The sequence below is a fragment of the Neophocaena asiaeorientalis genome, unplaced genomic scaffold (genome assembly GCF_003031525.2).
Source record: "Neophocaena asiaeorientalis asiaeorientalis breed wild unplaced genomic scaffold, Neophocaena_asiaeorientalis_V1.1 scaffold198, whole genome shotgun sequence".
NCBI lineage: Eukaryota > Metazoa > Chordata > Mammalia > Artiodactyla > Phocoenidae > Neophocaena > Neophocaena asiaeorientalis.
Genome location: NW_020175221.1, coordinates 4,675,129 through 4,702,735, shown reverse-complemented (window position 1 = coordinate 4,702,735; position 27,607 = coordinate 4,675,129). Strand labels below are relative to the sequence as shown.

Below are 27,607 nucleotides of genomic sequence, written 5' to 3'. Positions count from 1 at the left end.
AGGATGTTGATTTAAAGTGATATAAATAGATGAAATAGAGATAGGCTTTGGGAGTGCTTCCCTAGAAAATAAGAGAGACTCTAATAATTTAGATGACTCAGGAAGAAACACCCTGCTGTTCAGCCACCTTGGTGTCGCCATCACTGGAATTACAAACTTTCAGAATTCACATGCCCTGGCCAGCTCCTCATATCTTTGCTTTTCATGTTACATCTCCTTTTGTGTCTTTGATTCGTTCTGAATGCTGAGCAGTGACACACACCAACACAGCTGGAAAGAGCCGTAAGGTTTGCTTTTCTGTCTTCCAGCAGGGAATTATTGCCATGGATACCAGCATCAGAGGAAGGCTGGGGAACTCTCTCAACTTGTCTCCTGAGTGGTCTGACATCTGTTTCTGGCAAGACCAATAATGAGTGTGCTGCTAGCTTCATAGCAAATGGGAGACTGATCCACACCTTTTTTGTTTTGTTTTGTTTTGTTTTACCACAGATGGCCTCTGCCCAAGATGCCAGGTACAGCCAGAAAGACTCCTCTGATCAGAACTTTGACTACATGTTCAAATTGCTCATCATTGGCAATAGCAGTGTGGGGAAAACATCTTTTCTGTTCCGTTACGCGGATGACTCCTTTACATCTGCATTCGTCAGCACAGTTGGGATTGATTTCAAAGTCAAAACTGTATTCAAAAATGAAAAGAGAATCAAGCTTCAGATTTGGGTAAGTGACTTTGAACTGATGGCATCCTTCAGTCTAGGGCATTGAACATATAACTGTGCGAGGGAAACCTTTCTGCCTTGTTCTGTCCCCATGGGGTCTGTAAGCCTCCATTTCCAGGTTCTTTGCCACAGAACATTCTGTTTCAAAGGCAATAGAGTGTTGCCTCTTTAAGGTAGGGAGACTGAATTAAGCCTTATTGTCATTGATGCTTCTTAAGAGTCTTCAGAAGAAAGAAAATATAACTGTCTGTGTATTGTGGTAAAGAACACTCAACTGAAAGTCTGGCTCTGTCTTTTATGGTCTGTGTGACCCGGAGCAAGTCTCTGAATCCTTCTCTGCCACTTTTCTAATACACAAAATAGGCAAAGTAAATTTAGCCTTTTTAGGTTGCAGGAAGCAGCCTGCCCTGGTCGTTTTAAAGAAGGTAAACAACCAGATATAGAGAAAGCTTAGGTTTAGTCCCTTCATAAAGCCCCAGCTAAAATTTGAAAAGGGTCTATTTAATCTCCACAAACCTTGTGTTTTCAGCTCTAAGAGTTATGTTTACCTACCCAGACAAAACAAAACAAATAGGATATTTATTTTAAATAGGGTTTTTCCCTAAGCAGAAGGTTCTCCAATAAGCTTTGAGACTGTGTGGCTAGCTTTGTACCTCTCCTCACCCGCTGCAGAAGATCAGAGATTCCTTAACTAAATAGTTGGGATAAATTTAGGAGAATAGCAAGTGAGAAATATAAGAAAAAGTGTGTGTGGGTACACGTTCAAGGTAATATAAGAGTTGAAGTAACAAAAAAATTGGTTATACCAAGAGAGAGTTATGTAGTAAGCATTTTATGTACATCATGCAATGTATGGGTACAATGGTAGAATGTTTTTACAGTTAGTTTTGGTCCCCTTTCCCTGTTCATTTATACCTCTGCCACTCAAATTGATTTGAGCTTTAAAAAGGCATTTCCCAAGAGGTGAGGTTTCTGCCTTCTTCTGAGACAATTCTGATGTCTACTACCATTTGGTACTGGTGCCATGGTTGATCTGTAGGACCGACGATAAGCCTGCCTCCTCAAATATGGAAAGCTGAAAGAAAGACAAATCTCAGAGTAAAACGTTTAAACTTTTTTTTTTTTTAATAAAAGAGCCCTTAAGATATCACTATAAATATTCCAGATGTCCTTTCATATCTTAAAGGTCTTAGGAGTAAAATTTAAAGATGCAGGTATATACACAGGTAGGTATCTTCTTAGGCAGCTTACAAGAGATGGTTGCTATTTTACTTATCCTAATTCTGGAGTCTTCCAAGTCAATTAGAACTCAGAAAACAACTTGGGGGCTTCCCTGGTGCAGTGGTTGAGAGTCCGCCTTCTGATGCAGGGGACACGGGTTCGTGCCCCGGTCCGGGAAGATCCCACATGCCGCAGAGCGGCTGGGCCCGTGAGCCATGGCCGCTGAGCCTGCGCGTCCGGAGCCTGTGCTCCGAAACGGTAGAGGCCACAACAGTGAGAGGCCCGCGTACCGCAAAAAAAATTAAAAAAAAAGAAAAGAACTTGGAAAAATAGGCCCAGTCCCCATCGCTGCTCTACTGGTCCCAAAAGACATTTTTGTTGGGAAGTGGGTCCCTCTTTAGATACTTTAGAAACAGGCAGCCCTGTTGATAACAGACAGAAAGAGCTGTGTTTATTGCTTCACATTCTCTTCCTTTTGAGCTTTAAGCAACCAATTGTCATATGAAGATAACTTTCATATCCAGGCTTAAGAAAGGTCCCTTAACTCTCAGGGGCTTTGTTGAATTGAAAATTAAATTAATTTGGTAACTACACATCTCCTACCTCTGCGACCATGTTCTTTCTGTTAATATCAAAGAAGTGTCATTCCTCTGTCTGATGGCTCCTGCCGTATATCTTAGGGATGTTTAAAGGTGGTTGTTGTGATTGTTTAGGTAAAACATCAACATGGTGTATAAATTCAATCCTATAATCTCTAGCAATTTCTCAATTTAGGTTTTTGACAGAAATGCTTTGTAGAGGTGTAAAATCATCTGTCCTTAATGTAAAACAGAAAAAGTTCAAATAATATACTTTTTTTGAGAATTATATTGTCATACTTACAAAATTTTTTTTTTCAAAACCCTCAGTGCTAGTACCAGGCCACAGCTCATTCCTGTACTTTTCTTGGACACTGAAGTTCAGTTACTTCTGTCCAGGTCTTACTTCTGCGTGAAAGTTGCTCTTCTCTGAGCCAAGCAAATGCCAACTCAGGTCTCTGGGCTGCTTCTCCTCTAATACCTCCTCATGCTTCTCAATTTCCATAACTTCACTCAAAAGCCTGGGACATATAAATCTGTCTCTAATCATCCATAATCCACCATTTTCCCAAAACCTCCAACTCTCTTCACAGCTCCGTCCAGCCTGGGACCTCCTTCCAGGGTTTTCATTCTCCCATTCTGTGGATACCCACACTCCCTTCAGGGGTCAGCCACTCAGGAACCCTTCACCCAGACTTTCCTCAGTCACAACGGTAGTCTGATGGCCACTGTTTTCTTTGCAATCAAAACAATCTTATTTCTTCCTCTTATGGCTATTGGGAGCTCTTAATGTACCTGTGATTCTAGGGGTATGAAAATAGATTTTACACTACCATATACCAGCTGGTCTACTATATTGTGAACCATTCACAAGCAGTACTCTGCAAAGATTTTGTGCTCATTGAACTTGTAGTATAGTTGGAGAAAGAAATGAATACTCATGGAGTAACTGTATATGTATGTCTATAAGCAAATATCAAATTGTATAAATATTATATGTAGCTAACATTTATTGAACTTAGAACTATGCCAAGCATCATCTATACCTTATTTCTAATTTCCACAACAACCCAACTTTGTATTTATTATTATTCCTATTTTATCCGAGAAACCTGAAAGTCGAACAAATTAAATAGCTCGTCCAGGGTCATATGTGGCAAGAGGCTGGTTCCAGGCTAGGTCTATCAGATTCTAATGCTTTGGCTTGTTCCCCTTCACCATGCTGCCCTAATTAAGAGGTCTTCTTGAATATGGTGGTGCTTTTGTGAAGATGGTGATCTTAGGCAATGTATCCTGGGATACTGAAGAAGATGTTTTTAAAAGAGTCTGACCATCCCGATGAACTGAGTCATGCAGGGGGAGACAGGATAAGGAACAACAGGGTGGTTGCCTAAGTCTAGACATTCCCACAATAATTCTAGGGGTTCTTGCTTTATGCCATAATGTAAGTATACTAGAAAATATTTAGTTGTGTACAACTTTTATTGTTTATGACTTAAACAAATTATTTATTTGGGACTGTATCTGGCACTGATGGTTTGCCGTCTCGTATTTAAATAACTGAACGTGAACTGTTTTTTTTCCAGCTTATAGTATCTTTATGCACTTATATTAATGTGTAATGAATTCATTAAGGTATCCACATCTATCTTAGCCTATGCTATGATCTGTTTCTACTTGCAACACTTCTGACACCAAATGCCAGGGTTTTCCAGACCAAGCGATTCTTCATTGCTATGCAGACACCAGCTGGGTGTCCTGTAATTTAATACAATGTTGACACTGACTACCCAGAGTTAGCACAGATCCCACAGGTACAGGGCTCATTTCCATAAGTTTATCCCTCCTCTCCCCACCCCACTTCAGATATCAATCACAAATCTGGGTGCCCTGTGCTTTTGACCTCCAGGCTATAAACTTGCAGGTCCCACAGTCCCACCCCTCAGGGTTGATAAGTTGCTAGAAGAGCTCACAGAATTCAGGAAGAGTTTACTTACTATTACCGGTTTATTATAAGGGATACAACTCAGGAACAACCAGATAGAAGGGAAGCATAGGGCAAATTGTTGTGGGGATGGGTGGGAGCAGCTTCCACGCAGTCTCCCCAGCACTGTGATATATTCACCAACCCCAAAGCTCTCCAAACCTCACCCTTTCGGATGTTTATGGAGCTCCCGTTACATAGGCATGATTGATGAAATCTTCGGCCATTGGTGATTAACTCAGTCTTTGGACCCTCTCCCCTCCCAGAGGGCAGGGGTAGGGCTGAAAGTTCCAAACTTTTGATCACATGGTTTGTTCTTCTAACAATCATCCCCTATTCTTTTTTTTTTTTTTATATTGGAGTATAGTTGATTTACGATGTTGTAATCAGCCCCCATTTTGAAGCTATCTAGGGGCTAACCAAGAGTCACCTCATTAGCATGAACTCTGGTATGGCTGAAAGGGGCTTATTATGAATAACAAAAGATGATCCTTTTTCCCCCATCTCTTAGGAAATTCCAAGGGTTGTAGAAGCTCTTTGTCAGGAACCAGGAGGAAGACCAAATATGTATTCCTTGGTCTATCACACTATTATATATCTCAAAGGAGGAGAAGCAAAATTGTTTCATAGTAATGAAAACTGTCATGAATTAGTCCAATGCATTTTTACCTTAACCAAGACAGGCTACAGATATTAACATGACTCTGATGACCCTATTTTAAACTGCCCGTAAATAGAACTGTTTCCAGGTTAAGAAATGAAGATACATGGTGGGCTAAGTGATTTGACCTTACCTTACAGTTAGTGCCAGAGTAGAGTCTAAAATTCAGGTCTCCTGCTAGCTAAGCCAGTCCAGTTGCTAGTACACCAAGTTCACTCTCAAGGTAAGTGCTGTGTTATGTCAATTGGGATAAATCTCATACCTGGTTGCCAGTGTTGCCATCAGGCATAGGAACATCAAACTTGAAGCCAGATTTCAAGTAGTATTTCTAAAAGGTCAGGAAGAAAGAACCTGGGTGGGAAGACTGCCCAGTTTTTCTACTTGATGGGTTGCTTTTTGCATGTGCTGTGGGGGACGTTTCTGAGACCACAAACTGGATTTTTAACAGTCCACGTTTAAAGAAAGCTTTTAACGGCTACTACAAACATTGACATTTCTTTCTGGCTGTGTTACACCTCCTCTCTGTGGAAGATCACTACTGCCTTGGAATAAACTTGTCTAGAGAAATAACATTGTTCATTTGTACTTAGTTACAAACCTTATTTTCCTTTAGTGTATTTATGGATCCCTCTGTCGTTCACTACATTAACATTTCTTATTGCATTTTTATTTTATTATCATTTTTATGATTCTCAAGTCAAAAATTTTCAAAAATTTTGAGGTGTCAAGTATTAGAGGTGGTTCATTCATTTTCTGTGTCTAATGCTGTTAAGAATATATTGGAGAAAAATCTAGCATGGGTTTTTCACTTTACTTAGAGGAAAATATTTCACAGCTGGAGTCTGTAATATTTTGCTTCTAATTTAAAAGTAGTTTAGCTTTGGGAAAGGCTATGTAGAGTGGATTTCCTCCCAATAAGAAGATTGAAAAATAATATAGCAACCATTACTAAGAATATCTTAGTACTGTATTTATTTTCAGTGTCTAGATTACTACTATATGAACTATGACGCCTATAGCAATCTGTAAAGTAAAGAGTGCTGGTAATTCTTGAAACTAGACTGTGTAGAGAGCCAGGTTTGACAGTGTGGTTCCCCTGAATAAAAGGCAGCTTCCTTTGTGTAAAGAAAGCACATGGACAGAGTGAAGTAAGTCAGAAAGAGAAAAACAAATACCACATGCTAACACATATATATGGAATCTAAAAAAAAAAAAGGTCATGAAGAACCTAGGGGCAGGACGGGAATAAAGACGCCGACCTACTAGAGAATGGACTTAAGGACACGGGGAGGGGGAAGGGTAAGCTGGGCCAAAGTGAGAGAGTGGCATGGACATATATACACTACCAAACATAAAATAGATAGCTAGTGGGAAGCAGCCTCATAGCACAGGGAGATCAGCTCGGTGCTTTGTGACCACCTAGAGGGGTGGGATAGAGAGGGTGGCAGGGAGATGCAAGAGGGAGGAGATATGGGTATATATGTATACGTATAGCTGATTCACTTTGTTATAAAGCAGAAACTAACACACCATTGTAAAGCAATTATACTCCAATAAAGATGCTAAAAAAAGAAAGAAAGAAAGACAGCACATGGGTCTCCTTTTTCAGTTGTATCTACATTGTTCAAGTCCAAAAATCAAGGTTGACTCTAACTAATGAAAGACTTAGCTTGAAAAATCTGTAGCTTAGTTAGAGAATATAGGTTTAAAGTGAGCAGAGGGCAGGTAGGCAGAGATCACTGTTTCCTTAGGAATTAGAACTAGCGTTTTATCATTTTTGCATTCTCTTTTTCCCACCCTCACCCTTCACCACTCCTTGTCTTTTCTCTCCCTCCTTCCCCTTTACCCCTCTCCTTCCCACCTTCATTTCTGAGCCCTGGCCAGCCTGAGTTAATAAGAAACATCTTCAGTGTGTTCAGAGGTCAGGGCTGCCGCATACAGATGCACATGTTGTGCACTGGACAAAGACACCAACCAGGGGTCAAGTGGGGCTGTTCTCCAGCCAGAGCGCCACATGCTAAGCTGTGCTCACTTCCAGGAAGGGGTGCCTTTTCTTTTTCACAAAGGTGTCATCTGCTGTCAAGTATGTGCTTCTGGTCCACGTGCAACCAAAGGAAATTCTGATTCCCATACAGCAACCATATACATAGTCGGTAGCTATATCACAGTCTGATGCAGGAGATGGATGAGTAAACTGAGAGGATACAAGCCCTGCTTCCCCAGCCCAGTCCTGGAGGAAGACGGTATTTTAAAATATAGGTTTTATTGTTATTTAGGTGTGGCGAGGCCCACAGGTCAGGAGATAACTGCCATTGAAATAGTAGTTCGTTATGCTCACAGATTTTAAGAGAAAGACACATGGGCTCGGGGAGGGGGGCCCTTGGAGTGAGGGGAATCCCCTGCGTGGGTCAGGAGGCAGAAGGAGGGGCGGGAGGAATGTGACAAGAGCCTCTATTGTGGTTTCTGTATAAGGAATGGGCCAGGCAGGGTAAACAGGCTTAGGACTGGCTAGTTTGAATACCTGCAGCAGACCCTGGGGCATGAAGACTTCCCTAAGTTGTCAGGTGCCTGGGGTAATTAGGGCAGGTGGATAGTGGCTCATAGTGTGAGAGCCCAAGATGGAGCAAGCCCTATGAGCTCTGTATTGGTGGTTTGCATTTGACAAGTGAGCTTCAGTGAGTTGTTTAGTGTCTTTAAGAGTTGAGTAGGGCTTCCCTGGTGGCGCAGTGGTTGGGAGTCCGCCTGCCGATGCAGGGGACACGGGTTCGTGCCCCGGTCCGGGAAGATCCCACATGCCGCAGAGCGGCTGCGCCAGTGGGCCATGGCTGCTGAGCCTGCGTGTCCGGACCCTGTTGCTCCGCAACGGGAGAGTATGCAAAAAAAAAAAAGAATTGAGTAACTCAGGGTAGGGCAGTCCCTCCAGGATCCATAAGGCCCCAGCTGTCAAAGCATCTGAATACAGAAAGTAAAAGACATGCTTAATACAAAAGGCAGGTTCTTGGAGTCCCAGGGGTGGCTTCTGTCATTGATTCCACTCTGACAAATGCTTATGTTTTCAACCATTCTCACTGCAGACTCAGTGCATTTCTGGGTCTCAGTATTTAGAGACCTCAAACATACAACTGATAATAGTATCACTTAATGAACCCAGTGTTGACCCATAAATAAGCATTTTATGTTTATATGCATTTTTAGAATTTATTTTTTGCCAAACCCCATGAAGGAAGGTGGTATTAATAGCCCCATTTTATAGATGAGGAAACAGAGAATCAGAAAAATAAAGGGATCTGCCCAAGGTCCTAGCTAGGATATGTCAGAAGCAGGATTCGAACCAGGGGATTGAAATCAAAGGCCATGTACTTGACCACACTTGTAAATGAGGTAAAAGGAGGCCAAGTGATCTGTCGGAGATCTTCAGGGGATCCAATCTGTAAACCTACATATCTTTTTTATTAATAATTTTTATTTTATATTGGAGTATAGTTGATTTACAATGTTGTGTTAGTTTCAGGTGTACAGCAAAGTGGTTCAGTTATACATATACATATATCTATTCTTTTTTAACTTCTTTTCCCATTTAGGTTATTACAGAATATTGAGTAGAGTTCCTTGTGCTCTATAATAGGTCCTTGTTGATTATTTTATATATAGTAGTGTGTGTATGTTAATCCAAAACTCCTAATTGATTCCTCCCCTTCCCCACACCTTACCCCTTAGGTAACCTTAAGTTTGTTCTCTAAGTCTGTGAGTCTGTTTCCATTTTGTAAATAAGTTCATTTGTATCATTTTTTTTTAGATTCCACATATAAGTGATATCATAGGATATTGGCCTTTCTCTGTCTGACATTCTTCACTTAGCATGATAAGCTCCACGTCCATCCATGTTGCTGCAAATGGCATTATTTCATTCCTTTTAATGGCTGAGTAATATTCCATTGTATATATGTATCACATCTTCTTTATCCATTCATCCATCGATGGACATTTAGGTTGATTCCATGCCTTGGCTATGGTGATTAGTGCTGCAGTGAACATTGGGATGCATGTATCTTTTTAAATTATGGTCTTCTTCGGATATATTCCGAGGAGTGGCATTGCTGGGTCATATGGTAGCTCTATTTTTAATTTTTTAAGGAACCTCCATACTGTTCTCCATAGTGCTTGTACCAATTTACATTCCCACCAGCAGTGCAGGAGGGTTCCCTTTTCTCCACACCCTCTCCAGCATTTGTTGCTTATAGACTTTTTGATGATGGCCATTCTGACTGATGTGAGATGATACCTCATTGTAGTGTTGATTTGCATTTTTCTAATACTTAGCGATGTTGAGCATCTTTTCATGTGCCTCTTGGCCAACTGTATGTCTTCTTTGGAGGATGTCTATTTAGAATTTCTGCCCATTTTTTGATTGGGTTGTTTGTTTTTTTGATATTGAGCCATATGAGCTGTTTGTAAATTTTGGAGATTAATTCCTTGCTATTCACTTCATTTACAAATATTTTCTCCTATTCTGTGGCTTCTCTTTTTGTTTTGTTTATGCTTTCCTTTGCTATGTAAAAGCTTTTGAGTTTAATTAGGTCAGATTTGTTTATTTTTGTTTTTATTTCCATTACTTAGGAGACAAATTTTAAAAGATTTTGCTTTGATTTATGTCAAAGAGTGTTCTTCCTATGTTTTCCTCTAAGAGTTTTATAGTGTCCGGTCTTACATTTAGGTCTTTAATCCATTTTGAGTTTATTTCTGTGTATGGCATTAAAGAATGTTCTAATTTCATTTTTTTACATGTAGCTGTTCAGTTTTTCCAGAACCATTTATTGAAGAGACTGTCTTTTCTCCATTGTATAGTCTTCCCTCCTTTGTTGTAGATCAATTAATATAGGTGTGGGTGTTTATTTCTGGGCTTTCTATCCTGTTCCATTGATCTATATTTCTGTTTTTGTGCCAGTGTTATACTGTTTTGATTACTGTAGCTTTATAGGATGGTCTGAAGGCAGGGAGCCTGATTCTTCCAGCTCTGTTTTTCTTTCTGAAGATTGCTTTGCTTAGTCAGGGTCTTTTGTGTCTCCATACACATTTTAAGATTTTTGATCTAGTTCTGTAAAAAATGCCATTGGTAATTTGGGATTGCATTGAACCTGTAGGTTGCCTTGGGTGGCATAGTCATTTTGACAATAATGATTCTTCTAATCCAAGAGCATAGTATATCTTTCCATCTGTTTATGTCATTTTTTATTCCTTTCATTAGCGTCTTACAGTTTTTGGAGTGTAGGTCTTTTGCCTCCTTAGGTAGGTTTATTCCTTGGTATTTTATTGTTTTTGATGTGATGGCAAATGGGATTGTTCCCTTAGTTTCTCTTTCTGATCTTTCATTGTTAGTGTATAGAAATGCAATAGATTTGTGTGTATTACTTTTGTATCCTGCAACTTTACCAAATTCATTTTTGAGCTCTAGTAGTTTTCTGGTAACATCTTTAGGATTTTTTATGTATAGTGTCATGTCATCGGCAAACAGTGACAATTTTACTTCTTCTTTTCCAGTTTGGATTCCTTTTATTTCTTTTTATTCTCTAATAGCTGTGGCTAGGACTTCCAAAACTATGTTGAATAAAAATGGCAAGAGTGGACGTCCTTGTCTTGTTCCTGATCTTAGTGGAAATGCTTTCAGTTTTTCACCATTGAGAATGATGTTAGCTGTGGGTTTGTCATATATGGCCTTTATTATGTTGAGGTAAGCTCCCTTTATGCCACTTTCTGGAGAGTTTTTATTATAATTGGGTGTTGAATATTGTAAAAGCTTTTTCTGCATCTATTGAGATGACCATATGATTTTTACTCTTCAATTTGTTGATGCAGTGTATCACACTGATTGATGTGCAGATATCGAATAATCCTTGCATCCCTGTGGTGCATCCCACTTGATCATGGTATATGATCCTTTTAATATATTGTTCTATGAAGTTTGCTAGTATTTTGTTGAGGATTTTGTTGTCTATGTTCATCAATAATATTGGTTTGTAATTTTCTTTTTTTGTGGTATCTTTGTCTGGTTTTGGTATCAGGGTGTTGCTGGCCTCATAGAATGAGTGTGGGAGTGTTCCTTCCTCTGCAATTTTTTGGAAGAGTTTCAGAAGGATAGGTGTTAGTTCTTCTCTAAATGTTTGATAGAATTCGCCTGTGAAACCACCAGGTGCTGGACTTTTGTTTGTTGGGAGTTTTTTAATCACAGTTTCAATTTCAGTACTTGTGATTGGTCTGTTCATATTTTCTATTTCTTGCTGGTTCAGTCTTGGAAGATTGTACCTTTCTAAGAATTTGTCCATTTCTTCTAGGTTGTACATTTTATTGGCATATAATTGCTTGTAGTAGTCTCTTATGATCTTTTGTATTTCTATGGTGTCCATTGTAACTTCTCTTTTGTCATTTCTAATTTTGTTGATTTGAGCCCTCTCTTTTTTCTTGATGAGTCTGGCTAGAGCTTTATCAATTTTGTTTATCTTTTCAAAGGACCAGCTTTTAGTTTCATTGATCTTTTCTATTGTTTTCCTCATCTCTCTTTCATTTATTTCTACCCTGATCTGTATGATTTCTTTCCTTCTACAAACTTTGGGTTTTATTTGCTCTTCTCTCTTTAGTTGCTTTAGGTATAGGGTTAGGTTGTTTACTTGAGATTTTTATTGTTTCCTGAGGTATGATTGTACTGCTAAAAACTTCCCTCTTAGAACTGCTTTTGCTGCATCTGATAGGTTTTGAATCATCATGTTTTCATTTTCATTTATGTCTAGGTATTTTTTTTTTTACTTTCCTTTTTGATTTCTTCAGTGACCCATTGGCTGTTTAGTAGCCTATTGTTTAGCCTCCATGTTTGTGTTTTTTACAATTTTTTTTCTTATATTTGATTTCTAATCTCATAGCATTGCAGTTGGAAAAGATGCTTGGTATGATTTCAGGTTTCTTAAATTTGCTGAGCCTTGCTTTGTGGCCCAAGATGTGATCTATCCTGGAGAATGTTCTATGTCCACTTGAGAAGAATGTGTATTCTGCTGCTTTTGGATGGAATACTCCATAAATATCAGTTAAGGCCACCTGATCTAATGTGTCATGTTTCCTTATTGATTTTCTGTCTTGATGGTCTGTTCATTGATATAAGTGGAGTGTTAAAATCCCCCACTATTATTGTGTTACTGTTGATTTCTCCTTTTATGTCTGTTAGCATTTGCCTTATATATTGAGTTGCTTTTATGTTGGGTGCATATATATATATAGAGAGAGAGAGAGAGAGAGAGAGAGAGAATTTTATTTTATTTATTTTTTTATACAGCAGGTTCTTATTAGTTATCCATTTTATACATATTAGTGTATATATATATCAATCCAAAACTCCAAATTCATCACACCACCACCCCTTGGGTGCAAATATATTTACAATTGTTGTATCTTCTTTGATTCATTGATCATTATGTAGTGTCCTTCTTTGTCTCTTGTAACAGCCTTTATTTTCAAGTCTATTTTGTCTGATATGAGTATCACTACTCCAGCTTTCTTTTGATTTCTATTTGTATGTGTCCCTAGATCTGAAGTGGGTCTCTTGTAGACAACATATATACAGGTCATGTTTTTATATCCATTTAGCCAGTCTATGTCTTTTGATTGGAACATTTAATCTGGTTACATTTAAGGTAATTAATGATATGTTTGTTCTAATTGCCATTTTGTTAATTGTTTTGGATTTGTTTTTGTAGGTCATTTCTTCTTCCCTTCCTCTTTTGTTCTCTTCTCTTGTGATTAGATGACTAACTTTAGTGTTGTGTTTGGATTCCTTTTTCTTTTGCTGTGTGTATCTATTGTAGATTTTCACTTTGTGGTAACCATGAGGATTTGATATAGCAGACTATATGTATACACAAGACTGTTTTAAGTTGCTGGTCTTTTAATTTCAAATACATTTCCAATATCCTGCATTTGTACTCTCCTCATGATTGCTGATTTTGATATCATATTTCTGTGTGGATGGTTTCCTACCTTTACTGTATGTTTGCTTTTACTGGTCAGCTTTCCCATTTGTAAATTTCTTGTTTCTTGTTGTGTCTTTTTCTTTTCTGCCTAGAGAATTCCTTTAGCGTTTGTGGTAAAGGTGGTTTGGTGGTGCTGAGATCTCTTAGCTTTTGTTTATCTGTAAAACTTTTGATTTCTCCATTGAATCTGAATGAGAGCCTTGCTGGGTAGAGTATTCTTGGTTCTAGGTCTTTCCCTTTCATCACTTTAAATATATCATGCCACTCCCTTCTGGCCTGAAGAGTTTCTGCTGAAAAATTAGCTGTTAACCTTCTGGGGATTCCCTTCTATGTTGTTTGTTGCTTTTCCCTTGTTGCTTTTGATATTTTCTCTTTGTCTTTAATTTTTGCCAATTTGATTAATATGTGTCTCAGTCTGTTGCTCATTGGGTTTATCCTGTATGTGACTCTCTGCTCTTCCTAGACTTGAGTGAGTTTTTCCTTTCTCATGTTAGGGAAGCTTTGCACTATTATCTCTTCAAATATTTTCTCAGGCCTTTTTTCTCTCTTTTCTCCTTCTGTGACCCCTATAATGTGAATGTTCACATGTTTACTCTTCCAGAGGTTTCTTAAGCTGTCCTTATTTCTTTTCATTCTTTTTTCTTTATTCTCTTCTATGGCATTGATTTCTACCATTCTGTCTTCCAGCTCACTGATTCCTTCTTTTGTCTCATTTATTCTGTTATTGATTCCTTCTAGTCTACTTTTCATTTCAGTTATTGTATTGTTCATCTCTGTGTGTTTGTATTTTATATCATCTAGCTCTTTGTTAAACATTTCCTGTATCTTCTTGGTCTGTGCCTCCATTCTTTTTCCTAGATCTTGGGTCAACTTAACTATCATTACTCTGAATTCTTTTTCAGGTACATTGCCTGTCTCCACTTCACTTAGTTGTTCTTCTGGGGTTTTATCTTGTTCCTTTGTCTGGAACATATTCCTCTGCCATCTCATTTTGTCTAACTTTCTGTGATTGCAGTTTCTGTTTTGCAGGCTACAGTTGTAATTCCTCTTGCTTCTGTTGTGTGGCCCTTGGTGGGTGAGACTGGTCTAAGAGGTTTGTACAGGCTTCCTTGTGGGAGGGACTGGTGCCTGCCCACTGGTGGGTGGAGCTGGGTCTTGTCTCTCTGGTGGGCAAGGCCGTAACAAGAGGTGTGTTTAGAGGTGGCTGGGGGCTCAGGAAGATTTTAGGCAGCCGGCTGCTTATGGGTGGGGCTTTGTTCCTGCCCTGTTGGTTGTTTGGCCTGAGACATCCCAGCACTGGGAGCTATAGGCTGTTGGGTGGTGCCAGGTCTTTGTGTCAAAATGGTAGCCTCAAATATGCCAATGAGTACTCCCTAGTACCTCTTTCACCAGTGTCCTTGTCCCCATAGTGAGCCACAGCTGCCCCCTACCTCCCTAGAAGACCCTCCAAGACCTGCAGGTTGGTCTGGCCCAGGCTCCTATGAAGTCACTGCTCTTTTTCTGGGTCCTGGTGTGCATGATACCTTGTGTGCACACTCCAAGTGTGAAGTTTCTGTTTCCCCCAGTCCTGTGGGGTTCCTGCAATCAAGGCCCACTGGCCTTCAAAGCTAAATTCTCTGGGGACTTCTCCTGATGCCACACCTCCAGGCTGAAGAGCCACATCTGGGGCTCAGAACTCTCACTCCTGTGGGAGAACCTCTGCAATATAATTATTTTCCAGTTTGTGGGTTGCCCACCTGGAGGGTATGAGATTTGATTTTATTGCAAATGCGCCCCTTCTTCCATCTTGTTGTGGCTTCTTCTTTGCCTTTGGATGGAGAACATTGCTTTTGTTAAGTTCAAGTCTTTTTTGTTGATGGCTGTTCAGCTGTTAGTTGTGATTTTGGTGTTCTTGTGAGAGGAGGTGAGCTCAAGTCCTTCTACTTCTCCGTCTTGTCTCCAACTCCCTGTAATCCTACATATCTTAATCCCAGCAAGTACCCTTTCCACACTAAGTAATTGCTTGACAACTTTCTACATTCCCTTTTTACCTGTTCCAAGAAATTATTTATAGGTACAGAAAGGAATCAGTTATTTTGCTTGAAATTTACTATCTGCCAGCATGAACAGGTTGTGCATTATCTGTTTTGTGTTTAAAACACATAGATATGCACAATAGGAGGGACTGGAACATATTCCATTCACTTCTTGCACATTTCTGGAATGCCTGTTTCCACCGCTGGGGAGTGTACATAGAAAGAAGAGTATTTGGAAAGAAGCGTCTGAGTAAATGGAATGAATACCTGCAGGAAAATAGTGCTGACTGTAATCTTTGCATTTGGTGCTCACTTAGCCTAGTCACTCTGCCCATTGATTTCAGGATGGTGTGCAACCCTCTAGTCTGTGGATAAGGAACCAACATTTTCTGCCCAGGAGAATCCTTAAGAGAACCACAGAAGCCAGTGACAGCTGCTAAGACCATTCCTGGTGCTGTCATTTATATGGTCTTTTCCTCCCATCACATTTCTTCTAACTTAGCATCTGCTTTTCCTGGGATATTGAGAAAGGCAAGATTTAGTTTCACTCCTGACAAGAAGTTGATACTGTGTGCAAAATGTCAAGATGCCAACATTCACTTAGTCAGACAGCTGGAAGCAGTGACTCCTGCATCCTGCTGTGTTTAAACCACTCTTTTCAGCATTGACAAAATACAAAGGATGGTACAGACCTTGTTCCTGGCCTACTAGAGCTTACCAGCCATATGGGAAGACATGAAAACAAACATGCAAGAAAACATCACCCCACGGATCAGTAAGTGTTTTGCCACCAAGGGGCAGAGTGGCTCAGTGGCACAGGCGGGGACTCTGTGGCTCAAATACTGACCCTGATCTCACTAGCTGTGTGACCTCAAGCCCAAACTTCCCTATGTCTCCATTTACTTATTTGTGAAACAAGAGAAGATAACACCTACCCCTTAGCTGCTAAGTATTTGCTATAATAAATACTTATACCTAGTTCAATACTAGGTGCAAAATTAACAATAAATGTTAGCTTTCTTCTTTTGTAAACAGTGTACCAACCTTCAGACTTTTGTACCCAATCAACTAATTTAATCAAACCAAATATTTGTTGGGTGCCTACTATGTACCAGGCACTGTACTAGGTGCTGGGATGCAATAGTGAAGGATGCACAGGGTTGGCCATTAGGAGCCAACCATCTGATGGGGCAGTAGATGAGAGAAGAGAGAATTCATCTTCTATAATAAATTCCCAGGAGGTAGGGGGCACAGAACACACAGAAAAGTTGCCTAACTCAGTCTTGAGGACTCTAGCAAGGCTTCCTGAGAGCATCTATAGCTGAGCCAAGAACTGATGAGTGAAAAGGAATTATTCATTCATTCATTCACTTGATCAACATTTATTGAGTTTTTACTGTGTGCCAGACACAGTGAATAAATTTGAGGTTGAACGTAAATAACAGAAAAAATATAGATTGTGATAGTGCTATGGAGAAATCATCAGAAAAATCTGATCAATGCAAAACAGTATCAGAAGAGGGAAAGAATATTTTTGTTAGATGATCAAGGTGGGTTTGTATGAGATAACTGAGCTGAGACACAGAGGATAAGGAGCCAGCTATTTGAAAAACAAGGAGCTTTCTCTCTCCCTGTCTCTGAAAAAGTGAAAGTTTTTCAAAAGTGAGTCTTTGTTTTCTGATTTTTTTCCACCATAGCTTTATATAGAGCATTCATTGCCTACTGTTTGTTTTTCAAATCCTGACTTTCATCTTGTTTTGCCCTCCATTTGAGCAACTGTGGATTTAGATTATTAGGGCCTGAAACTTTTACAGTTTGGCAATCATCTTTAAGGAACAAGATACAAAAACACCTTACTTTTGCAAAAGTAGCATAAAGCAGACGAACACATTTCTGGACCCCCTTGGAAGGAACCTAAAGTTTAACCTTCAATCAGCATCACAGCAATTCAGGTCTGCATTTGTGGAAATTTTACCTGCATGTCTGTAGAGAATGAAGGACATGTGGCTGATGTGAAGCAGTTACAACTAGTGCAAAAGAGGAATGCCCACTGGGAACGTGCAGACAAAGGTGTGATGAGACAGTGGGATGGAGAAGAGGGAGTATTGGGGGTAGGAGATTGGATCCCTGGGGCAAATGTCTTCACTTCTCTAGGTATCAGTTATGTCATCTTGAAAAGGAAGGGGATGAACTCAACTAAAACAAAACCAAAATTGACATTCAATGATTGCTAATGTTCCAGGTACTGCTGTATGTGTTTATAGGTATTAAGTCATCTAATCCTCATAAAAAACCTATGAGATAGATGTTGTTCTTATCTACAGTTCACAGATAGGGAAACTGAGCCACAGAGAGTGTAGATAGTTTGCCCAAGGTCACATAGCTAACAAGTAGTTAGCAGAGCTGAGTATGGGCCACCTAGCCTTGGAGCCTTTTCTCTTAACATCCTTTTTCTAGAAGTGCCACTTTTGAATAATTGCTGGACCACCCACTTTGCACATTTTATGTTTAGTACTACAACCTTGAAATGTTGGTATTAATATAGTTCTTTTAAAGATATGAGGAAACTAAGACTCAGAGAGGTTAAGTAATTTCCTCCTAGTCACAGAGCTCTTTCTACTTCTTTTAGAGTAACTTTGAACTTTATAACTCTCTGATTAAAAAATAAATAAACAGCAAGTAGGCAAAAATCAACAGAGTAAATTTTTTCCAAAAATATATCATGACAATATATTCTATCCAGATTGGTGTCTTTCATGACTCTCCTGTCATCCTACTTCCTACAGGGACTTCTGGCTTAAGACTGCTGCTCTAAAACCTTCTAAAAATGGGAATGCCACCTTTGGTAGCAGAGAATGGGAGTTCTACATATGTGAGGTTCCAGATAATTGAATGTTTAAATTGCCAAAATCTTAAACAAATTACATATTTTAATGAAAATCTTTCTAATCTGTGTTGTGCATTTACTTACACAAAACTAAGAACATGAAAGATGAGTGAACTTGTCTTGGACTTGACTCTCAGGATTATCAGTATGAGTCCCTTGGGGATTACCACTCTACTCAACAGTCACCAGATGATATCTTCCGTAGTCTTGGATCTACTTATATATTTCTATTTTTAATATCACCCTGTCCCCCTTCATGTTTCTAGTTGCTTTCTTCTCCCATTTCGACGTTTTACTTTTGTTGTATTGTTTTGTATATCAAATTCTTTGATCTTAGCTGAATTGAGAGCAAAGTGGCTCAGAGTATCTTTGTGTTAATATGCAGGAGCTTTCAGTGCTTTGTGACCACCTAGAGGGGTGGGATAAGGAGGGTGGGAGGGAGACGCAAAAGGGAGGAGATATGGGGATATATGTATATGTACAGCTGATTCACTTTGTTATAAAGCAGAAACTAACACACCATTGTACAGCAATTATACTCCAATAAAGATGATAAAAAAAAAAGGTATCGTGAAAAAAAAATATGCACGAGCTTTGGCATAAGGGTGCGGGAAGGTCTAATTTGACTTCACAGAAGCTTCCTTTTGCTACTGTATTGTTATCTTCACAAATGTATCAACTAAAATGTTTAATCTGCCTGAACGCATTGGTGTTAGTTTGACCTTAGGCCTATTCTAGACTTACTTGGATTTAAATTCCCCTAAGATGGCAATATCATATAGTGGTGTTGTGCTTAAAAATGGAATCCAAAGCAGGGCTGTCTGAGTTTAAATCTCGGTTCTAAGACTTATGGGTGTGTGACCTTGGGCAAATTAACTTCTCTGTGCCTTAGTTTTTCCACCTATAAACTGAGGCTAATAATAATAAGACTTTGCTTATTATTCTCTTTGTAAAGATTAAATAAAATGATATTTATGAAGTTCCTAGCATAGTGCCTGACACATAGTATGTCATTTTTCTTTCTCAGTCTCCTGCATTTTACCAATACTATTGACCTCATCTACCTAACTCCATCCTTTCTGGAACTGAACATATACTTTTGGGGCCATAAATTGCCAGTTCTAATGTAGGCAGATACTTATATGAAGAACTTTCTTTTGGTGTCCTGACATGGTAATGAAATATACTGGCATACTGACAAGATAAAACATCTTCTGGACCCCTGGGCTCCTCTCAACAGCCACTGGTAAGTGTTAATCTGCCCAAGTGCAGTCAGCTGTGTTGTTGAGGTATTTCTTGGTGTTTTGGAGCCATCTGTGCATTTAGATAGAGCCATGAACTGCACAGGAAAGGCAAACCCATAAGCCTGTTTATTAAATGCTCATAAAATTGATGTTCTGCCCTGTAACAAAACAATTATAAATCATTAGATCCATGGATGGAGAGCTGTTATTAAAATACTGGGATATAATTTCCTCAGGATATTGCCCAGTGATACCGGCAGCTTCTGATATAAGATATGGGCTGTATATGTGTCACTGTCACTCGTTATTATTTCTCTATTGATTTGTTTAAAGTGATACTGAACTGACCAGTTCTGACGTTATATAAGCACAGCTTAAATCTGAATACAAATGAAACATTTAATTACTTCCTATTTGTTTCTCAAGTCAGATTTAAGGAGAAAGCACAGCATTTCCCAAGCTAGATAGTACTTATTTTCAGTACTATGAATTTTTTTCCCTCCTGCTTTTGCTCTCAGAACAAAAACAGTGGGCATGGCCACTGTGACAACTCAACCAGTAAGATCAAACTGTGAGTTTCAGTTGACAGAAATCACTTTACCCAACCCTTTGATGGATACAGAGAAGTGAAAGGCAAGGTTTCCACCTTCAAGAAGTTTACAGTCTTTGAAAACAACTTAATCAATCCTAGAATGTCTATAAAGCATCATATGCAAAACTCTGGAGTATAAACTAAAAGTACAAGAGAGACAGAAAATTTAAAAGAATCGAAGTGGGTGAAAGTATCAACAGGGTTTGGGGGAGAAATGCACCGGGTGATTTAGGAGAGTTTAATGATTTTACAAAGGTATGTGCAGGGTTTAGGGAAGCAAGAAGGGATGGTGCAGACCTCAGAGCCATTCCCATGCCTTGGACTGAAGGGAATGGGGACCGGGAGAGAGCTGTAGCTGTAGCTGTAGGAGGGGGCCTGTGTTCTTCCAGAAGACCAAGGCTTCTGCCAGTCAGTGGCCCTACAGGGAAGGGGCCAAGGGAAGAAATGTCCCAATGTTTCATTCCTCCTGACTCCTGACGTTTTACCTGTGTCTCTCACTGGCTGAGCCCACCATCAAGGGAGCTCTGTTTTAGCAATTCACAGAAGTTAGCTCCCTGGAGCACAGAGCAAGATGCAACTGGGTTAAAGAGGGCATCTAGAAAGGCGAAGGCACATATCCTGTACAATGAAGATGGTAGTGTTTTACATTTTCTATATAAAACCTTTCAATTATCAAATAAGAAGGCAGACATCCCAAATCCACATTTTAGAGAACTTGAATCATAGCTATTATATGGCATGCTCTTCATATATTCATACCCCTGATAATTTGAATAATATGGTACATTTCACAACTTTCGTTTTGTTTTGGCTGATCACATGGTCCTCCCTAACTTTTTCAATGCGCATTCACTGGATAATTCTATCAAACGCTCAAGATATTACGAATGAGTTAGCACTTTGAACACATATATAGCCATTAAGGTCTGCTTCATAAGGAAATTAATTTTCACTCAAATCTGGGTGAACGTCTGCATAGAAAATAAAAATAGCAGTGAACCCAGGTCTTTTATCTAATCCTCTTGGAAGAGATGTGGGGAAAGTATGGCAGTTCTCTGTCAGTTGCCCATTTGTATTTATTTATTATGTTGACCTGAATGCAGAGGTAAACTGAGGCAAACTCAACATTGTTCAACAGGTGAGTTTATTCAGGAATAGCAGAGGAATTACACTTTGGGACATTTAAACTCTAGCAAGACACAGGCTCCTTTGAGGGTTTGGGGTGGGTTTCTTTATGGGCAGGCAAGAGGGGAGGGTTCAGTTAGAGTCTGTTAAAATAGAAAACAAACAAAGACCAGCTTTGAAAATTCCCCTACCGGTCAAAATCAGTCCAATCATATAATCAAAGTTCAATTCAGTTTATTTTGTGAGACCAATGCTACCTGGGTCATTTCTTGTTCATGCCTCTGGAAACTATAAGCAAAACTTCCCAGGGCTGATATTAGGCAGCCCCTGACCATTTCTTTATCATTTAAGAAAATTCCAGTATTATCATTTTTCTGTGAATCAGGCGTTTATCAGAAATCAGCTTCTCAGTCCTTAAGTTTTATTTTCCTGAGGACACATGCATTTTATACCCCTTAGTTTCATTTTAGATTGAAAATTTTCACAATTATTAGTGTCATTTAGATCTCAGAAGCTCAAATGTCTGGGAATCAGTGACATGGGGGTTTGCGTGGTATAACCCCGCTAGGCTGGACAACGTGGAGGGAACAGCTGGATAGCCAGGGAGTCACCCTGGTTTAGTCAAACAGACCCCAGGATGGCTTTCTCCTAAATGACCAGACGTTTATGAGTGATCACTCTATGCTGTATAAAGTGCTAGACTCCAGAAGTGAGAGAGCCAAGGACTTTTAAGCTTCCTGTCTTTCAGCGACTTACAGGATAATGGCACGGAAATAAGTGTGGAAATAAATGAAGAACAACCAAATGAGAAAAACAAAGGCTCTTTATGCTGAACTCGATAGAGCTAGGGAGTCAGCCACCATTGTATTTTGGCAGAGACTGAAAGACAGGAAGAGGAAAGGGAAAGCTTTCTAGGAGAGAAGAGGGAAGGCTTCAGGTGATGTCCTGAGTGATTGGAGGCTGTTGGCAGGAGAAGTTGTAGGTGAGGTCACGAGAAGGGGGGGACTTCTTTCTGATTGGTTAGGGCTGTCTGATTAGTTAGCTTTCTCTGATTGGTCCTAAGTTGGAAGTGGGGACAAAAAGAGAAGAAGCTGTCGGTTGTTAATGAAGTCTTGAGCCTTTGGGGCCAATAGTTTATAGAAATTATGATTTAGCTTCCTGGATTGTCACTAGAGATAACAATTTGGCTTCCTGCAAGTCTGACTTACAGCAGGCTGGCATTCTGACTTGTTTATCGGAGATGAGGGGGCGGGTTTCCTGCCAGGTTGCTACAGGTTGTGGGTCAAAGTTTTATTTTTATATATGGTCCGTTTGTATATTCAGACTCACAAGCAAGCCAAACACAAGGCCAGCTTTCATGAGGGCAGCAAGAGAGATAACACAAGAAGAAATAATGAGTTTTGGTGTCCGATGATTTGATTCTGGGCAAATTATGTAACCCTGTTATGTCTTAGTTTCATTTTCTATAAAATAAGGATAAGAATATTTGCCTTAATAACATAGTATGTGGAATATGGTTTGTATGCTGTTCTCATATTTTTGGGGCCCATTTGTACCTTTAAAAATTATTGAGGACCCCAAAGATCTTGTGTATATGTGGGTTATATCTATTAATATTTACGTACTAAAAATTAAAACTGAAAAAAGTTTACTAATTTATTTAAAATAACAATAATAAACACATTGCATGTAAACATAAATAACATACTTTTAATGAAAAGAACTACATCTTGAAAATCAAAAATGTAGTGAGAAATGTGATATTGTTTTGTATTTTTGCAAATCTCTTTAATGTCTGACTTCATAGAGGACAGCTGGATTCTCATATCTGCTTCCTCATTCAATCCGTTGCTATATCACATGTCATGTAACCTATAACCTCTGGAAACCTCCACTGAACGCTTGTGAGAGAATGAGAATGAAAAAGATAGATAATAGTTTAGCATTATTTTAAAGTTTACCTCAGAGACTTTCTGAAAGAGTTTGGGGGCCCCCAGGCCATATTTTGAGTAGAGCTGCTCTAGGCCTCCAATAAATTATTAATAATATTAGCAAAAGTTTATAGCACTGTTGACACATATCTGACAGGGCACATCTTTATATAGAGGTACTGCTTTCTACTCCCATGTGCTGGTAGGTAAAGGAAGGAGATCTTCTGACAGTAGGTGGCTTTCCTGGAAGCCAGGTTTGAGGCTCAGAGCAAAGAGTGCAAGTCTTTGTAAACAGAGGCTGAACCAGAAGGAAGTTTTTCAGTAGTATCTGAATGAGAGAATGAGAAAATTAAAGCATACACCCACATCTTTTATGGCAATAAAAGCTGTTATGGCAATAGCAAGTGCAAGAGACTGGAAAGTAGGTCCTCCTCAAATCTTCTCACTGGAGCAAGAATCTCCCCCCATTCTGGGGACGGAGGCAGGTGACAAGTGTGGCAAATCCTCTCCCAACTCCTACTTAGTTTACAAACTGGACAACTGAGCACAGAGGCCATTTGATTTCCTGACATAAGTCTCAGAGAGAGCACTGCTGGTGAAGGCAACCTCCTGGATTCTGGAATTCTAGTCTTTCAAAGTTTATCAGAGGCTAAATGTTAATTTACACTAAATTATGCATAACTGATAGACTCACATCTGAAATATACTAGAGGTAGTAGCTTGTTAACCAAAGGAATGAAGGAGCTCACAGCAGTGAGTGTCACAGTGGGACCACCTTCCCTGGCCTCTTCAACTTATACCACCTGTGTGAAAGGCTGACCCAGACTCTTAAGGTACATTGTTGCCCCTTTATGGCAATGGAGGGGAATAATGTGCAGATATAAATCATTTCATCTTAGCGGGTAGGTCCGTCCTCCTCTTTTAAGAAAAAGTACAGTAGTGGCTTTTTTTACCCCTTCAAATTTTGCAAAGCAATTAACCTCTGGGTCAAGATAAGCTCAAATTTCATCTCTACTGTTTAATTCTTCACAAATTTATAGTCAGTTCTAAACAAGAGAGTGAGAATTGAAAGCGTTTTTCCACTTTGCTCTATGGCATGCTTCCGTGAATGCTGTAACGAAGTCTGTAGGTCTGGTTTTGAGAGTAAAATTCTAAAGTAAGTTTTGTAGTAACGTAGCTGCCGAGGGTTGAAAACAGAGGTGGAAGGACAGGCCCTTTACTCACGGACTGGTGAAAATCAAGACCTCCTGAGACCTTTTTACCTGGCCTTGTTGATGATACCTACTCAAACAATGTAAAGGCGATTCTATGGTTGGGAGGCTCTTGACTCTGCGGGTGGGCGGATCTCGGAATATGAGAGGAAAACACATATGAAAGTAAGCACAGAAGGCTGTATGAAGCAGGGTCCTAGCGTCAGCACCATCGTTCCCCAGAGGAGTGTCTAATCAATGATTTTAGCACGGAAACCACAGTCTCTCCAGAGAGACAGTCCTCAAAGTGTGGCCCCAGAGGCAGGCACTTGTCAGAATAATTTGGAGAATTTGTTAAAAATGTAGATCCCAAGCCCACCGAGTCAGAATTTCTCTGTGAGCAGAACCAGGGAATCTGGATTTCTAACAAGATTCCCAGATGAGTCTGATGCAATAAAGTTTGATAACTGCTGCTCTAAAGAACAGGTCCCACTCAAATGGACCAATTTACTCCTGTCACATCGTGTCTGCTCATGAAGAACAGGAGGTAGGTCTACGTTAGTCTGTTAAGGTCGAGGATAGATACGGGGAGGGGTAGACTTAGATATTCAGATCTGATCTCCTTCTGATTTCTGGAGCCAGAGAACATCTTAGGATGACCCAAATGTGGCTTCTGGCTGGAGGTCTATCCTTTGGAGTAGCTGGAGACAGGGTATATGTGTAGCATCGAAGCTTCAGGGCCTCCAACATACTCTACCTGACAATGGGTCCACCTGCTTCTTCATCCCGTTCTCCTCTTGCCCTATCTGCCTATCATCCTTCCCTTACTTCAGGGTTAAATACAACCCTACTCCCCACTGGTTGCTAACTTTGCTCCTGATTCTTTTCCCTGCTGTTTTTTTTTTTTTCCGGTACGCGGGCCTTTCACTGTTGTGGTCTCTACCGTTGAGGAGAACAGGCTCCGGACGCGCATGCTCAGCAGCCATGGCTCACGGGCTCAACCGCTCCGCCGGCATGTGGGATCTTCCCAGACCGGGGCACGAACCCGTGTCCCCTGCAACGGCAGGCGGACTCTCAACCACTGTGCCACCAGGGAAGCCCTGCTGTTTGATACATCCTTAGATACTGATGTCTACACGTACTCTCTCTCTATTCCCCTTTAGCTCAGGTTTTTATTCTGTGTCTCTGAATACATAATGAACTAAAATGGGAAGGTTCCAGTACTCTCTCGATCTCAAGTAAAGAGGTTTGTTTCCTCAAACTCTTTATCATTTGCCACAGTGATTTTCAAATATTTTTTTAGGATATCTAGTCATTTCTTAAAGACAGGCTTGTGTGGTATCCTAGTGACTGGAGAAAACTGACCTGTTTTAAGCAAGTGAAGAGCCCAGAGTCCATTCCCTTCAACTTCCTAACCCCTTACTGAGATGAGGGCAGGGAAAGTGCAGCCTGGAACACTACTATTCCACATATCTTTTAGAATAGGAGCCTGGAGAACACATGGATATACCTCTCGCTGACTCTGTCCATCAGGCATACCCCCTGCAAAATGGCAGCTCTTATGGACAGAGCCCAGAGGCTCTAAAAACTAGGTGATGGGAAGAAAAGTGGAGGGGAGAGCATCGGCTTAGGACATCTCACCCCCAGGGGGATCTACCAGGACCCTAATCTTTTAATTGGTGTATTTGAGTGGAGATTCAGTAGTGCAAGGAAAAACATTTGGTGGACACTCTTTCCACATAGAGAAGAGGAATGAATCAAGATAAGAGCAAGAGATTAAAACTTGTCATTAAAAGTCATATTAGTAATTGATATTTACATGATCAATCTGTCATTTAGTTTTTTACTTTCTTCCAATAAATTATGAGCTTCTGTGTGGGTCATAGACTGTGCATTATTCAACTCAGGAGTCCCAGTGTCTGTGATGGCTGGCCCATGGGAGCCACCAGCACATGTTGAGCACATGTATGAGCATGTTTATGTCTAATAGAGTTCTAATCATGACCATTTGCTTTATAGACATTTGGTTGTGAAGTCTATTTGGTTGCAATCCTAAATTGTATCCACCTATTTCCAGTTCTCATAACCATTCTTCCCTCCCATTATTTCAGTTGTCCAGGTTGAAGAATATTTATTCACACCTTTTAAAAGTTGGAGGAAATATTGCAGAGGGAAAGCAGATTCCCTGCAAGAGCCTCTGCTTCTCAGAAGCCAGAGCAGCATCCTGGTCAGGGGCGCAGGCCCTGATGGCAAAGTGTCTGGGTTCAAATCCTGAATCATGGCTTCCTAATCTCTCTCAGCCCCAGTTACTTCATCTGTAAAATGGGCACAATTAGGATATCTACCTCTCATAATGTGTTTATGAATAATAATAAATGTGTACATCACTTAACCTAGCACCTTGTGGACAGTAATACCCAATGAAGGTTAGTTCTTGTCACTATTCGTGGCTTGGACCCAGTAAAAACCTCAACATCTAATCTCAGAAAGTTGTGTGTTGTCATTTTGAGACTTTCCCCTGTTAATATAATATGACCAAGTGAGAGTGCCCCACTGTCACCACTGAGGAACATAACTCTCTGACCTCTTGAGAAATACTGGATGTTCTGTAAGATGCTAGGATGTATGAACTCCAGGCCTCGCAAAACCTGTGTTCACCCACATTTAGACTTCCTTTCCAGGGCAGTGGGAAGAAACTTGAGCTCAGTAACAATCTATTGGAGGTTGCTGATCCTCACTGCAGACGGAAAAGTCATGTAAGATCAAGACTTGTAGTTGGACTAAAATAGAGATAGGAAAGGACAGCATTTATGCAAAAGAACAACACTTTTTGGTAAAAGTGCATTGTTGAATTGAATTCAGTTCAATTTGGGTGCTCACAGTAAGGGGGGCATTTGACGTAAGAATACTCTGTGAGGCGACAAGGAAATTTGTTGCCTCTGTGTCTATGAGTTGAATGGATGAGACATCTGAACCATCTGTTTTGGAGACACAGCTCTGGAATACTGATGTGTGTGTAAAGGTGATCAACCCTTCTCTAGTTGCTCTGAGGACAAAGGAGGACGTGTGATACTAAAATGGCCAAATGACAAGCTTATGGTCAAATGCATAAGGAAGAATATCTTGTTTTGTCAAACGTGAGATCTGCTACATGGGGTGCTTGCAGTCCATCCTTAACAGAAGCTTTCCAAATGAATACATCTTAATGTAGGTGCAGGGCTTCCCTGGTGGCGCAGTGGTTGAGAGTCCGCCTGCCGATGCAGGGAACACGGGTTCGTGCCCCAGTCCGGGAAGATCCCACATGCCGCGGAGCCTGCGCGTCCAGAGCCTGTGCTCCTGCCTCCAACAAAATACATTTTTTGTTAAGTTGTGTCATCTGGCATGCAGAATGATCTCTGTGTTGATAGGAACGGTTTCTAGAGAATTGGATATTTTCTAGCCAAGCACAGAA

The 27,607-nt window shown here is 40.1% G+C and overlaps 1 protein-coding gene across 1 annotated transcript in view; it reads left to right on the top strand.

The window, feature by feature from the left end:
- Positions 1 to 27,607, top strand: part of RAB3C (RAB3C, member RAS oncogene family) — a 294,081-nt gene that overhangs the window by 23,869 nt on the left and 242,605 nt on the right. Inside the window, exon 2 of the mRNA XM_024765370.1 lies at positions 490 to 717. Within this exon, the coding sequence (XP_024621138.1) occupies positions 490 to 717 (228 nt within the window). The remainder of the gene's footprint in view (positions 1 to 489; positions 718 to 27,607) is intronic.